Here is a 17,812-nt window from a genome sequence, read left to right as displayed (position 1 = left end):
TGGAACTGCTACTATCACATCCGTTCAGCTGTTAGGATAGAATAAGAAACAGCATATTTGAAGGTTCCCTGTGGAGGCTGAAGCACCACTGGAGCTGGCTCTAGAAGGCCGAGCATTTCTACTGCCTGCTTGATGTCTCCTATACAAGCAGCTGCCTGGCCACTGGCCCATCCTAGTCCAGTCCTCCCCAGCCCTGCAACCAGATGTGCCAAGGAATGGTCTTCCACATACAACATGTCTGCTTTGACACAACTGCGGCCAGATCTGTGGGTACTCTGCTAAAGTAGGCATAACAATAATAGATGTAAGGCTAGCCCTTCCAAAAAATTGAACAAATTAGTTGGGCTTCTTATTGTTCATAATTTATTCTGCATTTTAAACTCTTCTGCATATTTTTTCCTTTTGGGGTGGGGGGGCGGGTAAGGAACAGTACAGGGCACTAATGCTGTGCCCTGCAACCACTGGAAGTCTCACTCGCCAGTTCTCAAATTCGCTGAGCATTGTGCATGCACTGTCAGATACAAGGGCTAGAAAGTTCGCAGTTTTACATAAAAGGAGAGATTCCTAGAAAGCTGAATTGCACACATTGTGGCTTTTTAAAATTCTGGCAAAACCATGGCTATGGCCTCTCCACACAATGCTGGCTATGAATAAGTTCTAGTTTCACCAGGAAATTAGCTCTCTTTGGTAGCTATGTCTATTTTTGTATCTTTGTAAACATGGTTATTCAGCCCTCTCTTAAATGAGGCATGCTGGGCGCTTGTCTCGTTCATTTGTCAGGGGACTCTTGTCATTTCAGCACTAAACTACAATGATAAAAGGAATACTGATTTCAGTTACACCAAGGTGTACGTTGTAAAATCCTAACATTTGTGTCTCTGCAGGTCAGGGATGGATGGGCATCACAGAGGATATATGTTGCCACTGAAATTTAATTTTGGTGCTTATAATTCTCAGGTTCTGTGATTGGCATAAATTTAATGTATATCTGGCCGTAACTTTTCCTGTTGCAGATTTTGAAGAATTTTGTTGGGAACACTGGCCATTTATGTTTGTTGAAGGTTGATGAAAATGATTATGTTGCTATCAATGTTCCATCTAAGCTGCAGAGCCTTGTGAGCAAAAATTCTACTTTGTGAGCTACTGGCATTAAAGTTGTGAGCTACTGCATAAATTAGCATGCTCTGGGGTCATCCTTCCTGAGCTAAGACAAAAATGTGTGAGCTGGAGGCTAAAAATCTGTGAGGTGGCTCATGCTAACTTAGCTTAGAGGGAACACTGGTTGCTATATGTATGCTCCCAGAGGAAGGTGGGGGAATGTTTGCATGAACTTGGTGATGAGGGAGGGAGTGGGATCTGGGTCTTGAGCCTTGGTGTACACCACTAAAAAAACTCCCTCTTTATTTTTGACTCTTCCCAACAGCAGGTTAGTGCCATTCCTAGGCAAAAGGACAGTTCTATTGCAATGGAAGCAGCAGGAAAATGGTAGTAGGAACAAAGGAAAGGTTTGGGTTCTCACCCTTTCCCCACCTCCATTTGGCACAATTTCCTGACATGAGACAAGTTGCAATGAAAACAGAACCCTTCCTTTTCCCTGTCTCCACCTCCATCCCTCTGAGCATAGACAGAATTTCAGTTCCTTGCTTTTTGAAATGGGGCTCAGCAATGCAGGGCGGGGGATGTTTTGAGGTTTCAATGTTTATATACTCTTCAATAAACCGGGCTAGAAAATCAAACAAAGCTGCAAAAGGCAAGGTGCAGCAGAGTGGAAACTTAGAAAGCCAGAATATGCTTCTCAGTATTGTGTGTAGGACTGGACTGGCAGTCAGTTAATGGGTCATTTATCTAATTGATATTATACAGAGCCACCTGGCAGCCTGAGTGAAGGAGGTAAGGAAACCAGCATCTGTCAAGGCAAACCAGGATTTCAGGGATTATCTGTAAATCCAGTCTTGTTTTACAAGTCCCCTGTACATGCCTTACCAAATGCAGTGTGTCAAGTTAACCACTGAACAAATTCCCTTAGTGACAGTGAAATACATCAGAAATTGCTTTGTGAATTATTGCACATTTTTGTCCTGGCCTGTTGCATCCTGCTGACTACTGGTATTCCTACCCTGCCCACCACCCAGATTTGGAGCAAACCTTAGGTCTTCTGTGTATTAGGAACAGGCAGGGCTTTTCTTTTTTTAGCTGGAGTCCACTGAAGCACAGCTCTGCTTGGGATGGCTAGAGCTCCCACCCTCCTCCCAAAGCAGTAACAGCAGCTTCCTGGAGCCTGGCTTGCCAGCTGGACTCATGGGGCCAATCCGCAATATGGCAGCAGCTTCCTGGAGCCTGGTTCGCTGGCCAAGCCATGCTTCCTGGAGCTCCTGCTGGGCTTTTTAAAAAGAAAAAAAAAGCCCTGGGAACAGGCCAGAAACAAAGCTACTATTAATTATATCAGTTAGCATTCAAAAAGCTGGTGGTTTTACATGGCACATTATTACCTAGATGATGCTAGAGTAAAAAGGTAAAGGTGCAAACACCAGTCGTTTCCAACCTATGGGATGACATCACATCATGATGTTTTCATGGCAGACCTTTTACGGGGTGGTTTGCCATTGCCTTTCCCAGTCATTACACCTTCCCCCCAGCAAACTGGGTACTCATTTTAACAGCCTTGGAAGGATAGAAGACTGAGTCAACCTGGAGCCGGCTACCTGAACCCAGCTTCCGCGGGGATTGAACTCAGGTCGTGAGCAGAGCTTGGACTGCAGTACTGCAGCTTACCACTTTGCGCCATGGGGCTCCTAGTGATGCTAGAGTACTTGGTGGTTAATAAATCTTTTTGATCTAGCTTGGGTTTAAAACATGTTGTGACCTGCTGAAGAATGGTCTTTACTGGAGTTGTTTGAACTGTCCCAAGCAGACAGTCAGAAAGGATGGGCAGGATCTAGAAAATGCAAGCAATGATACACAGCCTGATCCTATGCATGTTCACTCACAAACAAGTGATACCAAAAGGCACAGCAAAAGGAGACTAGTGTTCTTGAACATGACATACTAGGGGGAAATTGTTAATAATGGTTATTCAGGAATTAAGAGCCCTGTGTGTCTTGAGTGAACTCTGTTAAGGGTAGAAGCTGTATTGAAACCAAATAATTACCTTGCAGCTATGCTCAAAGGCCTTTTGGTGGGTGCTCCCAGCTGTAGTACAGGAAGTTCTTTTCCCACTGTGTTCAATGTACTTCCTCTTAGTGAAGGATTGCTGTCTGATAGTACAGTCCTAAGCAGAGTTACACTTTTCTAAGTCCACTGAAGTCAGTGGGCTTAGAAAGGTGTAACTCTGGAGGGGGTTGCACTGGCAGGCCCATGGAAATAAAAGCCCTGTTCCTTCCCTGTCATTGACTTTCTGTGTTGAGTTCTTTTGCTGTTGCTTTGGCTGCAGTTCTACCAGCAGGTGGCAAAAGAAAATTCTGTTCCCCTGTATGACCGGCTACTTCGAAGCTGAGTGTCTGGCTTTCAAGTTGCTGATACGAAATATACACATTTTCTCACTAGGTGAACACATTTGCTCACTCAAATGTACCTCCTGTTTCCTTCTCATCACACTGTGGTCTCTTGGCAACTCTCCATGACAATTCAGGCAACACTTCCTGTGGTTGCCCAGGCGCTAGAGCAGGAAGTCTGATGCAGACCTCAAACTTTTTGCAGCTAATGGGGTAGTTACTGATTCACCAAGAAACCTGAGGGGACTTCATATCTGTCATTAAAATCCAGTGAACCTGTTGAACTACTAGAGGAAGCACTCGATACTGGAATGGATGCCACATTGGAGTAATAGTAACCTTGCTGCAAGGCCACTATTTTATTATAGAGCCCAGCCCTATAGACAATATGCCCCTTATTTTAGAACTGCTTAACAGGAACCACGTGCACCCTGTGAATCTCTTCGCTGGACAGTAATTTCAGTTCTCATCCAGCAAGAGTTGCCAGCTCCAGATTGGGAAATACCTGGTAATTTGGAGTGGTAGAGCTTGAGGAAGGTGGGGATTGAGGAGGGGAGGAACTTCAATTGGGTACAATGCCACAGAGTCCACCTTCCAAAGTGGTCATTTTCTCCAGGTGAACTGATCTCTGTTGCCTGGAGATCAGTTGTAATACTAGGAGATCTCCAGCCACCATCTGGAGGTTGGCAACCCTTCCAGTCAAAGTAAGCTTGCTATGAATGCAACATGAATAACATATCTCATATTCTCCCCCTCCCCTGCAAAAATCCCTTTCACCTCCTGCAAAAATTTCTGTAACAACCTGTGTACAGATCCTTAATGGGGGGTAACTCTTGCCCCCTGTGGATGCATATTGCATAAAATTGGCCCTCAGGGAATGAAGTCAGCAGTTGGCTGCTGTCCAGGCTGATCCAGTGGAGGATAACTTGCCCAGTCAAGAAAACTTTATCCCACTACTAGGTTGGGGGTTGGTTGGGGGTTGTAGTGGGCTTTATGGGTAAATGAAGTCACCCTGGTCCCTGGTATCATAGTCTGAGGCCCTTCCAAACTTCAGTCTTGGGCAGTTCACCACATGGGGCAGCAGAGCACTGGGAAGAAGAAGAAGAAGGAAAGTGAAAATTAAGTAAATGCTGCATACTTCCATAGGCTCAAGACATGTGTTGCTTCCAAGTGCATATGACCTCAGGATCTTGACCCTTGCTGACCATATATTACCACGAATACCAGTGCTGAAACTGCAAAATACTGCTCAACCTCATTTTTGCTGTCTGGAATGTCGCTTGAGGATTGAATGAGAAATGAGCATTTCAGCTGTATTTATACCATGTTTCCAAGAAGCATGGTGATCTCTGTCAGTCTTCTGGCACATTTAAGGAAGCTCTTCCACTATCTAACTTCTTGTAAAAATCTGCTGGTACTTGAATGTGTTTTTCTGGAAGCTGCATGGATAAATTATACTGCAGTATTGCCTTAGGTATCATAATCCTGTTCTGGTGTCTCTTTGAACTTAGGTTCTTACCTGCACAGCAGTTCAAAAATGGCATTCTGACTGTAGGAAGCATTTAAAAAGAGAGGGAAGAGCATCCATAATCTGTCAAATTGCTGAGCTGCCTTAAAATCAACCTTGTTATAGAGGCCTGAATAATCAGCTTTAAAGGATAGTATGGCTTAAAGTTGCAACAGATGGATGTTATAATTGCTTTTCTCTTGATGTCTTTAAATGTGCCCTCTGAATGTGGTGCAGAAGGGAAAAAAAGTGGTGAAATGTGGAAAAGCTGACTCCAGCTTTTGGCTCTTTGGATTCAAATTCATGAAGCTTGCTAGATGGCCTAGAGTAGGCCACTGCTGTTCAGTACCTATTGGGAAATCTTGGATTTAAATCTCATCCCCGTCATTAATATGCTGAGTAGCATTAGGCAAGGTTCATGGTCTCAGATCACCTTTGCTATTGCAAAAGATGCAGCCCTACCTTAGAGGGATCTGTAAGGATTGCTGAGATAATGTAAGTGATGCACTTTGAATGTATTAGTGCTGTGTAAACACCTGGCCATCTTATCCTAGCCTATCTCAGAGGGCTGTTGTGAGGATGAAATATGATAACTCCATGTATTCTTGGAGAAAGACTGAGATACAAACAGGATAGATGAATGCAGGAAAATTTGCATTGGGTGTCCAGAAAGAACTGGGGAGAGTGCTGCTGTAAACGTTCAACAGAAGTTCTGACTCTGAGCATATGTGTTGTTTTTACAGGCCTAATAACCATGCCATTAATCTCAATTACTCCCCCCCACACTTACAAAATAAATGGTGGGAATCTCATGAACACTTCCTCTCTCCCTCTCTGATTATTCTTTGACATACAGTGGTGTTTGTCTCCTCCAAGACTCCTTTAATGTTTCCCAAATTGATTGCATTAGTCAAGGGAGGTGGTTTGTATTTCTGGACTCTTGCACACTATTGGTCTAAGGAGGCCTCCATGCCCAAAAAGAGAGAATGGGTTTTTTTGCTGAGCTGTTTAAGAAACACATTTATACCTCCTCAGTGAGCCAGCTGCCTGTGGCTTGCCAGTTGCTCCTGTCCTCCCACCGGTGCAGTCTGTTTTTCTTCTTGGGACTTCGGTGAGCCCTTTGCATGTCTCTTACTGACCTCACTTGCTGTTTAAGGGGATAAAAGGAACAGAAATGCCATAGCTTTTAGATTAATAATGTTTGGAGGGAGGGGGAGGTCCTAGACCTCATTGTTGAAAGAAAAATGATACTCCCACCACCTCTCTGTCTTTTCTCTTCGGCATGTCTGAAGAGTTTCATTGGACATTGTCCCTCCCTGTTTCTTGCTGGGCTGCTTTTTTCCTTCAAATAGAAGGGCTTTGGTTCTCAGAATTCGGAAGCTCAGATGCTCATATTCATTCTGATCGGACCTAGTTCCATATGTTAAAGAGCCTGGAAGGCGGGTGCAAATTCAGGAAGTGAAACGAGCTGCTACAATTTACCCAACTCAAAAGCTTCTAACCCCCCCTCCCCCCCCCCCAGCATGTTCTCTGTCCACAAGCAATTTTTGACTGTTGGGAGCAAATACAAATATTTTGTGTTGAAGAGAAAGGGGAAGATATAAATAAGCACTTAGGGGGTTTTTGCATTTGTTGGCAACAAAAAAAGGGGAAGCATTTTGTTTGTGCATTCCAAGTGATGCTCTCACAAGTGTTGTGCACACATTTCTTGTACATCAAGCCCTCTCCTATTTCTACCTTTGCCACCTGTGTTCACCACAGTGACTCCTTTGCTGGCCTGAATTGTTGGGCTGGAAAAGCCTGCAACCCAAGGAGACAGCTGCAGTTCCTTGAGAGCCATTTTTAGAAGCACTTTCTTCTCCGTAATAAGATAGGCCCTACACATTTTTCAGGATAAGATTTCCTTTGGGAGGTGGCTATTCATTGCTTTCAAGATCTCCTTTCTGGAAATCTTTTAACTCTTCCCCCACCCCACCCCGCTGCAGTGTTCTGAGGCAAGTAAGCGGAAAGTAGTTAGCATAGCAATAAATGAGAGGAGAAAGAGCTCACATTTTTTATTTATTTCAAGCATTTCTACCCTGGTTTTCAAATATTACAGTGGTATCCTAAGCTGAGTTACAACCACGGCTTTTTTCCTGGGGGAGCATGGCAGAATGGAGTTCCGGAACCCCTCTGTGGAAACAGCAGGCCTCAGATTCAGTGGGAGCTCACAGGAGCACAGCTCCTGAACCTTTCTGAGAGTTCCACCTCCTCCTTCCCACCTTGTTCACTGAATAGTAGGTGCAGCTGCATAACAATCCCTGGATGAGCTCCGCCACCTATTTTTCTACAAAATGACCCTTGGGAAACAGTATTCTCAAAAAGTGTTTAAAACCTCATGAGAGGCACTCATGTGTTTCTTCTTCATTTCCCTCTTGAGAGTTTCAGCACCTCTTTTTCCAGAGAAAAAAGCCCTGCCTACAGCCTTCTGTCCATTGGCTTTAAAGGACTTAGAACTCTGCTTAGGTTTGCAGTGTTTATGTCCAAAATGGCTTATAATTCTTAAACACAGTTGAAAACAAGATACGCAAGACTACTTAAAAGAGGGGATTATCTGAATATCATAAGCTCTTAAAGGAATGAATTTTTGTTGTTACAATTTTAAAATAATGCAACAAAACACCACAATATTGATCTCAAGACATCAGTCAAATGGAACCTTGTGAAGTTAAGGATTGCTATAAAAACACCAATCAGTACTATATGCATATACTGGATCCCTGATCGTAATAAAAAGTAAGCTAAGCACTCCATTCCAAAGCATGCTTTTTGTCTTCTGTTTTAGCTCATAACAAAAGTGCCCAGTACATTATTTCTATCACTGTTAAAACTCAGAAGTCCCCTGAACCACAGAAATTTCTTCATTATATTTGACAACTCTGCTTGAGTCTGATAACAGTTTCCCATTCAAAGGAAGCTATACAGCTGGGAAATGTATGCATACAAATGTTATCCATTTTCTGATGAAACTTACATGCCCAATTACGTTTAATTGAAACAATTAAGTTCCATGTGTATATATGATGTCCATCTCTGTGTATTGCAGGTGCTGATCAAACCAAGATGTCTTCTGAGTAAGTTTCCATTGTGCTTCACCTGGAAAACATTTTTTAAAAAGTAGTATAGAGCTTTAAAAATATTGTTCTTGAAACCTATCGCATTAATAAGAAAACAAATTTCTGCACCTGGATATACTAGATATACAGAAGCGACCTCTGTGCACATATCCCACCTGGATAGGACATTGCATGCTTATCCATGGGACACCCTATCTCATCCAACAGCTGAGGCCTGCACACATGGAGCCCTTTCAAAAAGCTAAAATTATGCCACTCAGATGGATTAGGTTTCATCTCTTTCTCTGTCAACCAGCTGATCAGCATGATTTTAACTTGCATAGCCAAGGCCTTTGCCTACTTGTATGACTCAAGATATCGGGGGGGGGGGGGTTTGCCTTAATACTAATTATCTTTTCTTCTCTCCTTTCTTTTTGTGACTTTCTCTTTCTTCTTCAACAGAGAGGACGTAAGTTTTTCATTCTTTTTTAAAACATGGATATAATTCCTGATTCAAAATGGCTTTGTTATGTGATGCTTCCATTTTATCTCCCCGTGCTTCATCTTGGAGAGAGTTTAGAGAGAGATGAACTTTCATTCAGAACTCACCTCTTTACTAGTCTAGATAACAGCTAGTTTCCAACATCCTCCCCCTTCTAGAGGGACAGAGAATGGGGCTGCACAAAATAACAGGCAGGGCAAATTAATTAATTTTAAACATCCCACTATTCAGTCATGGGACTCATCAGAATGCCTCAGAATAGTGAAAATGATCAGTTTAAAGAGATATCATAAAAAAAAAAAACACCAAACAGCAAATTGGACTGATGGCATTGCTTTGTAGATAGGAGCAGGGCTGATTCCCAATAGCTGGGGGCACAGGTAAAGGCTGTCATTTTAGATTTCCCCCAATGGTGTCATCAAGAGCTTTCCTTTATTTTCTCTCACATACATGAAAGGTAGCCATTCACTCCTGTGAGGAAAGTAATGCTCAGGAACATGACTGCCCTGAGAAAAATTGTTTCTACTCCCTGGTCCTTAATGTTAGAGATTCGGTAAGAAATGCAGTGTATCCCTGCCTGCAGAGCAACTGGCAGTTCAAGCAAGAAGAGAATATATATATATATATATATATATATATATATATATATATATATATATATATATATATATTCTGTTTTGGTTACCATTATTTACATTAATATAAAGGAACAGGGGCATAGGGCCAGCTTAAACTAGCCAACAACTCCCAAGCACTTGTTCATGCTGCCTCTTGGTTAATATGACATGTCAGTGACATGGGAAAAAGTCCACACATCCTGCTGTGCCACTTTAGCAGCATCCAAGGCAAAGAGCAAAAGAAGGGCCTGTTAAACCTACCTTAGATGTTAAGTAACAGCAGGTGGAAGACATATCTGCCATCTTCTCTCATGTCAGCACCCCCACAAGTTTTGGCACCTCAAGTAGCCACTTGAGTCACTTGGATAGTGAAAGGGCCCTGCATGGATTTTCCTGGACTACACCAAATTTTGCCTCACAAATGCAGAGGCCTGTAGTATAACACAGGGTCAACATTATCTCTGACCTCTTGCCTTGCCAGAAGCTTGCAACCATGCAGACTGAGGCTCAGAACCTGCTGGAATACTGCAAGTCTGTGTTCTGGCAATCTCCAGTAAAAATTCTATTTAGTACATAGTATGCTCTCTCTAGTCACCTGACCAGGCCTATCTTTGTTATCTGAGTCATCTTTGAAGAATTCCAGTGTACTGTCTTCTCCAGTGTTGTCTATTGTACCATGGATCTTACTGAGTGAAGGGAGTTTATTTAGCCTATCGCATATTTGTTATTTGTATATTTTTCTCTTCCCCGCCTTTTGATGCACAGAACTTACAAATGTGGCTTACATAAAGTAGCAATTGGTAATCAGACCAATTAAAAACATTAAAATAATCCCATTAAAACACCTTGTTAAACACCTAATATAAATCAAATCCAACAAAATAGGATAGCAGATATCAAGTTTACAATATCAGCAAATAGCCACCCCCCTCAAAAGGCTCTTTCTTTTAAAAGTCTCCCAAATATTCAGGAAGATGGGCTTTCTTGGAAAGGGAATCCTGAGTTAAGGAGATATCGCAGGAAAGGCATTCTTGTAATCACATTCCGGGACTCAGAAATCTAGGGCAGTTAGGGCTCCATCTGTTGATCTTAGCCAGATCTACAGGGAGTATCATGTGATTCTGTCTGAAACAGAGATAGGAAAAGATCCTTCATGTTGACCTTTTTGGTTTCTTTTCTAACCACTTGGAAACAAAGTCTGCCTGCCTTTTTTCAAACCCCATATGCACTGGACTTGATTCTCTCTCTCCTCCCCCCCCTCCCCTGAGATAAATTGCACACACATACTATTTTAGTACTATGGGTTTCTAGAAGGACTATGTCATAAGAAGCACAAGAACATTAGGAAAGATTAATCAAAGCCTACTGTAGTTGAGCCAGGCTTTTGTCCATTGCTTTTAGAAGACACTCTTAAAGGGCAAATTCTGGCCCTTCTGCCCCCATACTGTATGACCTTATCAGATTTCTTAAACAGTCATGACTTAGATGGAAGGCCCTTAAATGAAAGTACAGCAAAGGTCATTCTATTCAATCCTTGTCACCTCCAATTAAAAATGATTTCAGGTACCTGCTTTGGAAAAGATCTTTCCCTGCTGAGACCCTGGGGGTCACCACTGGTCAGAGTAGACAACTGAGCCAGATGAACCAAACTTTTTCCCTGAATGTAGTGCAGATTTGTATATTGTATTCAAAATGTGAATGACTTAAGTTGTTCCCACTGAAGCAATGCCCATGGAAGATGTCTGTACTGCAGAGTCATTCAAAAGAAGCAAAGCACACCAGTAAAGACTCAGATAAATGTCAATAAGGACAGATTGTAAAATTAGGTTGAAAAGCCTGAAAACATGCTGCATAATGTAAATACAAAACCCTCACTTAACCCCTTCTCTGCCTACTGTGTTTCTGATCCAAACTTCCACATGGTACCAAGAGTTTATTTGCCATATGTAGCTGACAATATATTTGCCCTCCTGTCCTACCCATAACAGACTGATGTTCCTGGGGGAAAATCTATGACCTACTAGGGAAGAGAAGAAGAAGATTTTGGATTTGTATCCCGCCCTATACTCTGAATCTCAGAGTCTCAGAGCGGTCACAATCTCCTCTACCTTCCCCCCCCCCCCACCGAACAAACACCCTGTGAGGTAGGTGGGGCTGAGAGTGCTTTTATAGCAGCTACCCTTTCAAAGTATGGAACTCCTATTTTTGACAAGTATTTGATGCATCTGAAGAAGAAGGATTTTCTTGGTGAAATCCATGCTGCTACAACAAAGTCTTTCCAAGTATCACATGGTCATTCTAGCTAAATTCAGAGCATAATCAATATATGCCACAATCTACTAAAGACAACCAAAGTGTGGAAACAAGTTATGGCTGCTTGTCCCCAAGGGAGTGTTCTGCATCTAGTGACCAAGGACTGCCAAAGAAAAGTTTTGAACTGTTTTAGAGCTGACAACCTCCAGATGGTGGCTGGAGATCTGCTATTACAACCGATCTCCAGGTGACAGAGATCAGTTCATCTAGAGAAAATGGCAGCTTTGAAAGGTAGACTTGATGGCATTATACCCCACTGAAGTCCCTCCTCTCCCCAAACTCCATCCTCCTCAGGCTCTACCTCCACAATCTCCAGATATTTCCCAACCAGAAACTGGCAACCCTACTGGTGCTTGCTATTTTCTGACAAAGATGAATATACTGTTAAACTTAACTCCATGCTCCTTGTCATTCATTTGCTGGCCCTTGACTATTACAACCAGGGCAGAACTTATGGCTGGAGTTTGAATGGATTAGTAAATGGGGACATGGACAATTTGCAGTAAAAGGGAGCTGGGAGCATGTAACTTCTCTCTTCCCCTTGCCCCAATAAGTCCTTGTGTAAACTGGCCTCATAAAACCGGTTGGTAGAAAGAACTAGTGGTTGCTTCCTGAAGACCTCTTGGCCCTGAAAGCTACAGAAACATGGGCAGTAACAGCACTAGATTCTTCTGCATCCCAGTGATTGATATTTATGTTGCTACAAAGTCATTCATTCCTTGGAGATGTGGAACTAACCACTCCTCTTTGGGGTGGGGGAAGGGCCAAAATAGGACAGATAAACAGGATATATATGTCAGCAGTACCCCAAAATAAAAGCATTTTGTAAAGACTAGGTAACTTAATACAATCCAGTGCACCAACTTTCTGGAATTCTTTAACAGGCTGTCTTGTGTAGATGCCCTTTCCTTGATACTCATTGGCTTTTACTTGTTTGTAAACTTGGCAAGGATGCATGGTAAGATGTACTTATCTGAGGATGCTCTAAGTACATATAGTGACCTTCTTTTTACTTCTTCCAATTCTAGAAAAAGAAGAGGGCAATCACTGCCCGCCGGCAGCATCTCAAGGTACTTAATGGTTTCTGATGGTTCATAAGGATGGGCATGATTCTTTACTGTTGTGTTCACCTCTGATATGGTAACATGTCTGTACTACACAGCATTCTCTTACTGGGATGGTGGTGCCACTTCCAAAATGTGTGGTTATCTACATGAGCCTCCACCCAGAATTAATTTAAGTATTTCACACAATTTCTCATCTACTATTTACTACTAGCTTGCTGTTCAGTTTTAAAGCAGTTCTGATGTTCCAGCACCATATGTTTCTAATACAACAATGGAACCAGCTTCAGCATGATAATGACATTTCTTTGTGTATGGACATAGACCTGCCCCAGTCATGCATGTCCAGTTGTTACAGCAAAAAAGCCGTGCAGGCTAGTGCTGCTGAACTTTCCCAGCATCCACCATTTACCTCCAGTTGGTCCCTCTCTCTAAATGCTTTTCTCCTAGCTGAGGTAACATTTGGTTGAAACTCAGCTGAAGAGAAAATCACTCCTTGTGGGAAAGCAGCTTGGAAGTAAGCCACAGACTGGTGGTCTCACTGATATGCTCTTTTGCTGTTACAGTCAGAATACATTTGCATACTTCCCTTATGTTAGGGACACAAGAAAGTGTGCACCATTCCCTTTCCTGTGAGGGAGATTTTGCTGAGAAAGGGAGTGAGTGGCCCAAGATCACTCAGCTTCATGTCTGAGTGTGTGTTAGAACTCTGATATCCGTGGCCCATCTGGCACACTAGCCACATTGGCCTACCCAACTTTGGGTATGTCATTGGGGAAATTTTGTTTCTGAAACTGTTGCTTGAGTTCAGCAAATTTGGTTCTCATTTCATATTTGCAACTTCTAAGACTAAGACTTGCCCAAGCACATCCATTGAATTTATGGCAGAAAAAGGTCATGAATCCCAAGCATGGTTCTGCACCTCTGGACCATTCTGCTTCTTTGCACTGCTTCTCTGGTCTAGCTGTTAGCTCTTCAGGGTACACTTGTATATTCCATGATGCACCTGCGGCCACTTTCTTTCTGTGACTTTTCCCTCCCTGCCTTCTGAAAATTCTTCTGCTGTACCAGTTATTGTACTTCTCCCAATTGTATCCTCCAGAGTGTTATGCTCCAGGTTGCTGCTACTGAACTTGAAAAAGAGCAACAAGCTAAAGAACAAGAAAAAGCCGCCTATCTGGCAGAGCACTGTCCACCTCTGCAGCTCCCAGGCTCCATGCAAGAACTGCAGGTAAAGACTTCATCCCCTCCCTTCACTGTCACACAAAAGCAGCAACATTTGATGCCAGTCCTAGCACATGATTTTGTTCAGTACTCTGGTCTCAATCCATAGCCCATCCTGAATGATCTGCTCCATGAAGCATGCCTGTAGTAACATCTTCTTTCAGCTCATTCATGAGAAGCAGAAGTGATACTTTTTGGCTCAGAAGTTGTTTACATATACCTAAATTCATTTTACCAGACTATATGCAGAACAGATCACTGTGTAGATCTTTTTTGATGGACTTTATAGTATTGCTTAGAGAAATTACACATGAGTAGTTGAGCTGGCCTGGCAAATGCCATATTGTAATATGCTCAGTTTAGTTAATAGATTATTTCCTCCCACTTTCCTGGGACTAAGCTTGGTTCAGTCTAATTGGACTTCTTGTTTAGGATTGCTCCTTAGTTTCCTGGGCTGGGTCTTGGGGATTAGGAAGTAGGTGTTGAGGATCTTATATTGTCACTCTTTATGTATTGTATAGGGCTTGAAGAGATATATAAGGGTAATTGCTGGTGTAATGTGCCAGTGCTGGGGTCATGAGAGGGGCTGAAGAGGCTAATATACCAGCTAAATCCTGTACCACCCTGACACACCCAATGCTTATTCTATTCATGCTGGCAGGACTAAGGAGTAACACTGGTTTAGCACAATGCTGCTGCAATTTAGAACCAGAAAATCTCCAGGATACAGATAGGTTATTGTTTAAATTATTAAAAAGCAGGGCTTACAATGGAGTTCTAAGAGACTTTTAGACCATTAGATTCCAAAAAATTAACTGTACTAAAATATAATGTGCAGATTTATGAAATTATACATCCCTTCATCAAGTTCAGATTTCTCTACGGAGGGCTACAGAGACTGGGTAGGAAATGCTGGATGGCTTGAGCAATTCTCTTTTATAATCTCTTCTTGTTTCTCAACAGGAACTATGCAAAAAGCTTCATGCTAAGATAGAGGAAGTGGATGAGGAAAGATATGACACAGAGATGAAACTACAGAAAACTACCAAGGAGGTAATCTTTGCTGAGGAACCCAAAATTGTGCCAAACTGAGCATCTGCAGCATATTTTATCCTTCAGTGTTAGATAGATATAGAACTTAGATAGTGTTAGATATAGAACTTAGATAAGCCTCTGAAATACTGCACAAAAGTAGTCCGCAGTGGGATAACTATGGTGTTTATTTACTTTAACATATTTTTATCCTGCCTTTCCTAGTTAGCCCAAGGCAACTTACAGTAGGACAAAAGGCACTCCAAAATCCCACCTTTAAAATGGAAAACCAAGAAACAAACCCAAGGAGCAAAATAAACAATTGAGTAGTTGCTCTTAGTTCAGATTACACAGACTTAGTTTGCAAAGTAAATTGTCATCAGAGGAAAAGAAAGAAAGCACCCAGAACATTGGAAGGCTGAAAACAACTACCCCCCCCCCCCCACACACATTTGGTGTCTGTTGTATGGCAGCTTCAGTAGGTAGATATTATTCCAGGTTATAAGAAATAAAAACGTGGAAGAAAGAATGCCAAAAATACCCCTCAAGTGGTCTGTAATGTTCAGATTAGTCATGAGAAGGCTCATTTCACTTCAGAAGGAAAAGAAATCCAGAAGCAGAGCACTGATTAGAATCAGGCATTCTACCAAGGATGTTGTGCAGAAAACTGTTGATGTAGGCTTACTTTCCACATCCCTGCACTATAATCCTAGTGCAGCTTTTCCTTCATGTCTGCAAACTCCTGTTCACAATACATCATTTCCATAGTCCTGTACTTCATCTTCTATTATAAATCAGTTGGATTTAACAATCTGCCTCCACATATACACACCATCTAATTTTTGCCACCTTTCCCATTCTTGTAAGGGCCTCTCTTACCATTTATTTCCTCACATCTCTTTCTCATAGCTTGAAGATTTGGGCCAGAAACTGTTTGACCTGAGGGGGAAATTCAAGAGGCCACCCTTGAAGAGAGTCCGCATGTCAGCTGATGCTATGCTGCGTGCTCTTCTGGGCTCCAAGCACAAAGTCTGCATGGATCTGAGAGCTAACCTGAAGCAAGTCAAGAAAGAGGACACTGAAAAGGTACTTGGCAAGTTAACACAAAACACATTCTAGGAATTGGCTATGTACTTCAATCGACCAAGATCTTTCTTGGATCTTGGCCATACAGTGCTTACAGTCTGGTATCTGCTGTCTCATATGTCTACACTCAATGCTCAGTTGGCCCATCTAGCAATGAATAGCTTTATCCCCTTACTGCAAACAATCCTTTCTACTTCCCTCTGTCATGATCAGCTAACCTCAGATTCTTTCTTTTGCTCCAGCTAGTAAGTGCCTAAAGAAGCCCATTCAAAGAAAATCTAGGATGCTTCCTATAAAAGTCAGTTCTATGCTAATTGGCAAATATTAGAGTTCTAAGAGGCCACTGAGTGTTAAGTTTATCTAGTTCTGCAAGGCATATTGTATGGCTAATAGCATATGTATATCATCTGTGGATGAATACAGGACATGACAGGGCTTCCAAATCAATTTAATGTCTTATATAATATTTAAACTACTGCTAATCATTCTTCACTTTTTGACCTATCTTTCTACCCAGTGGGACTTCATCGTAGCTCAACACAACAATAAAAAACTATCAGGATGAAATGTTAAGCATGAAAACAGGCAAAACCAAACAGCATAGAGTAGAACTGACAGCTATTTAAAATCCCCCACATTTTGTATCCCTCTCCCACCTTACAGAATGGGGAAAAATCAGTTTGCTTCTGGAAGTCACCTACGAACTCACTCCTCTGGAATTTGTGAGTGAGGGCACTCCACAGGGGAAGCACTACTATATTTTGATAACATTGGGCATAAAAAGCCACAACTAAAATGATGTTGAATTTAATAGATATTGGTGAGTTAAAAATGGCATCGTATGTTAATCAGAAAGTGATGGGAACTTACGGTAATTGTCAATGTTTTCCCCCTTTCCCTTATTCTCCTAGTTCTTTTTTCTGTATCCCTATTAAAATCTTTAAAAATGTATTTTTAAAAAAGTGATGGGAACCAGAGAAGGCACTTATTTTAACCAAATACTTGGTGATTATAAAATATTAGGCTTCAAGTGGAAGTCTGGATGGTCCCTAAACATTTCTGGAAGGTTCCTAAACATTTAATCCGTTTTATATATGCTTTTTGTAGAACACGATGGCATTTTGGAATTTGCTGATAAACATACAGCTGTCTGTCTGAGAGTTTCTGAAGAACAGTGTTTGAAACCAGCACACTCTTCAGTCAGGAGTCTTGTAGCAGTTTGTCAAACAAGGCTGTGTGCAGTTAGCCAAACAAATGTGAGTGTCTGTGTGGTACAAGCTCAAATGTTCCTGTTCTTCTCCCTCACAGGAGAAGGATCTGCGTGATGTGGGTGACTGGAGGAAGAACATTGAGGAGAAGTCTGGAATGGAGGGCAGGAAGAAGATGTTTGAAGGCGAGTAAGAAACATGCAGCTGTTCATCCAGTCTCCATACCTGTCCAGTTCCAGTGCTCCTCTTCCACCTGTCCTGCCACCTAATTTTCACAGCGCTGTTTTTATGATGACTTTCCTCAGGCCATGATTGTATTTCATAGAACAATACACCCTACAGAACCCGCCTGCAGCTCAACCCCTATTATTGCTGGGAAGACAACCATTTGAAACTGCAAAATATCTTGAAAACACTTTGCAGCAATGGTAGTGGCATGAGCTTGAAGTATTCAGTCATTCTTAAATCTCATAATCATGTAGGTTCTGTTGTTGCAAAGAAAACTGAATGATGTAAATAAAGCTTTGAAAGTATGGTTGAATTTTTAAACTTTGGGGGGCCAAGGTATGAAAGTGTGATATGGTGGTTTATTTCCTGCTATGAGAACTGAATTTAAATATCCTACAGATACAAGATTATTCAATTATTGTGTTGATTTTGCATACAGAGAGGA

The 17,812-nt window shown here is 41.9% G+C and overlaps 1 protein-coding gene across 1 annotated transcript; it reads left to right on the top strand.

Moving 5' to 3' along the window:
* The first annotated feature begins 12,500 nt into the window (after positions 1 to 12,500).
* TNNI2 (troponin I2, fast skeletal type) lies at positions 12,501 to 17,336 on the top strand. The gene is made up of 5 exons (XM_060262806.1): positions 12,501 to 12,595; positions 13,692 to 13,820; positions 14,777 to 14,866; positions 15,755 to 15,931; positions 17,240 to 17,336. Exons 2-5 carry the CDS (start codon positions 13,698 to 13,700, stop codon positions 17,330 to 17,332), a joined length of 483 nt encoding a protein of 160 aa, XP_060118789.1. The 5' UTR covers positions 12,501 to 12,595; positions 13,692 to 13,697; the 3' UTR covers positions 17,333 to 17,336.
* Positions 17,337 to 17,812: the final 476 nt, after the last annotated feature.

Source organism: Heteronotia binoei, chromosome 21 (genome assembly GCF_032191835.1).
Source record: "Heteronotia binoei isolate CCM8104 ecotype False Entrance Well chromosome 21, APGP_CSIRO_Hbin_v1, whole genome shotgun sequence".
Classification (NCBI taxonomy): domain Eukaryota; kingdom Metazoa; phylum Chordata; class Lepidosauria; order Squamata; family Gekkonidae; genus Heteronotia; species Heteronotia binoei.
Note: the sequence above shows the minus strand (reverse complement) of the source record. Positions and strands in the feature narration are given on the sequence as shown.

Bases quoted from the DNA above. Each gene is read 5' to 3' on its own strand.
- TNNI2 (XM_060262806.1), top strand. From the start codon at position 13,698: ATGCTCCAGGTTGCTGCTACTGAACTTGAAAAAGAGCAACAAGCTAAA. The intron at 13,821-14,776 runs GTAAAGACTTCA...GTTTCTCAACAG, and splicing joins GCTCCATGCAAGAACTGCAG to GAACTATGCAAAAAGCTTCA. The intron at 15,932-17,239 runs GTACTTGGCAAG...TCTCCCTCACAG, and splicing joins AGAAAGAGGACACTGAAAAG to GAGAAGGATCTGCGTGATGT.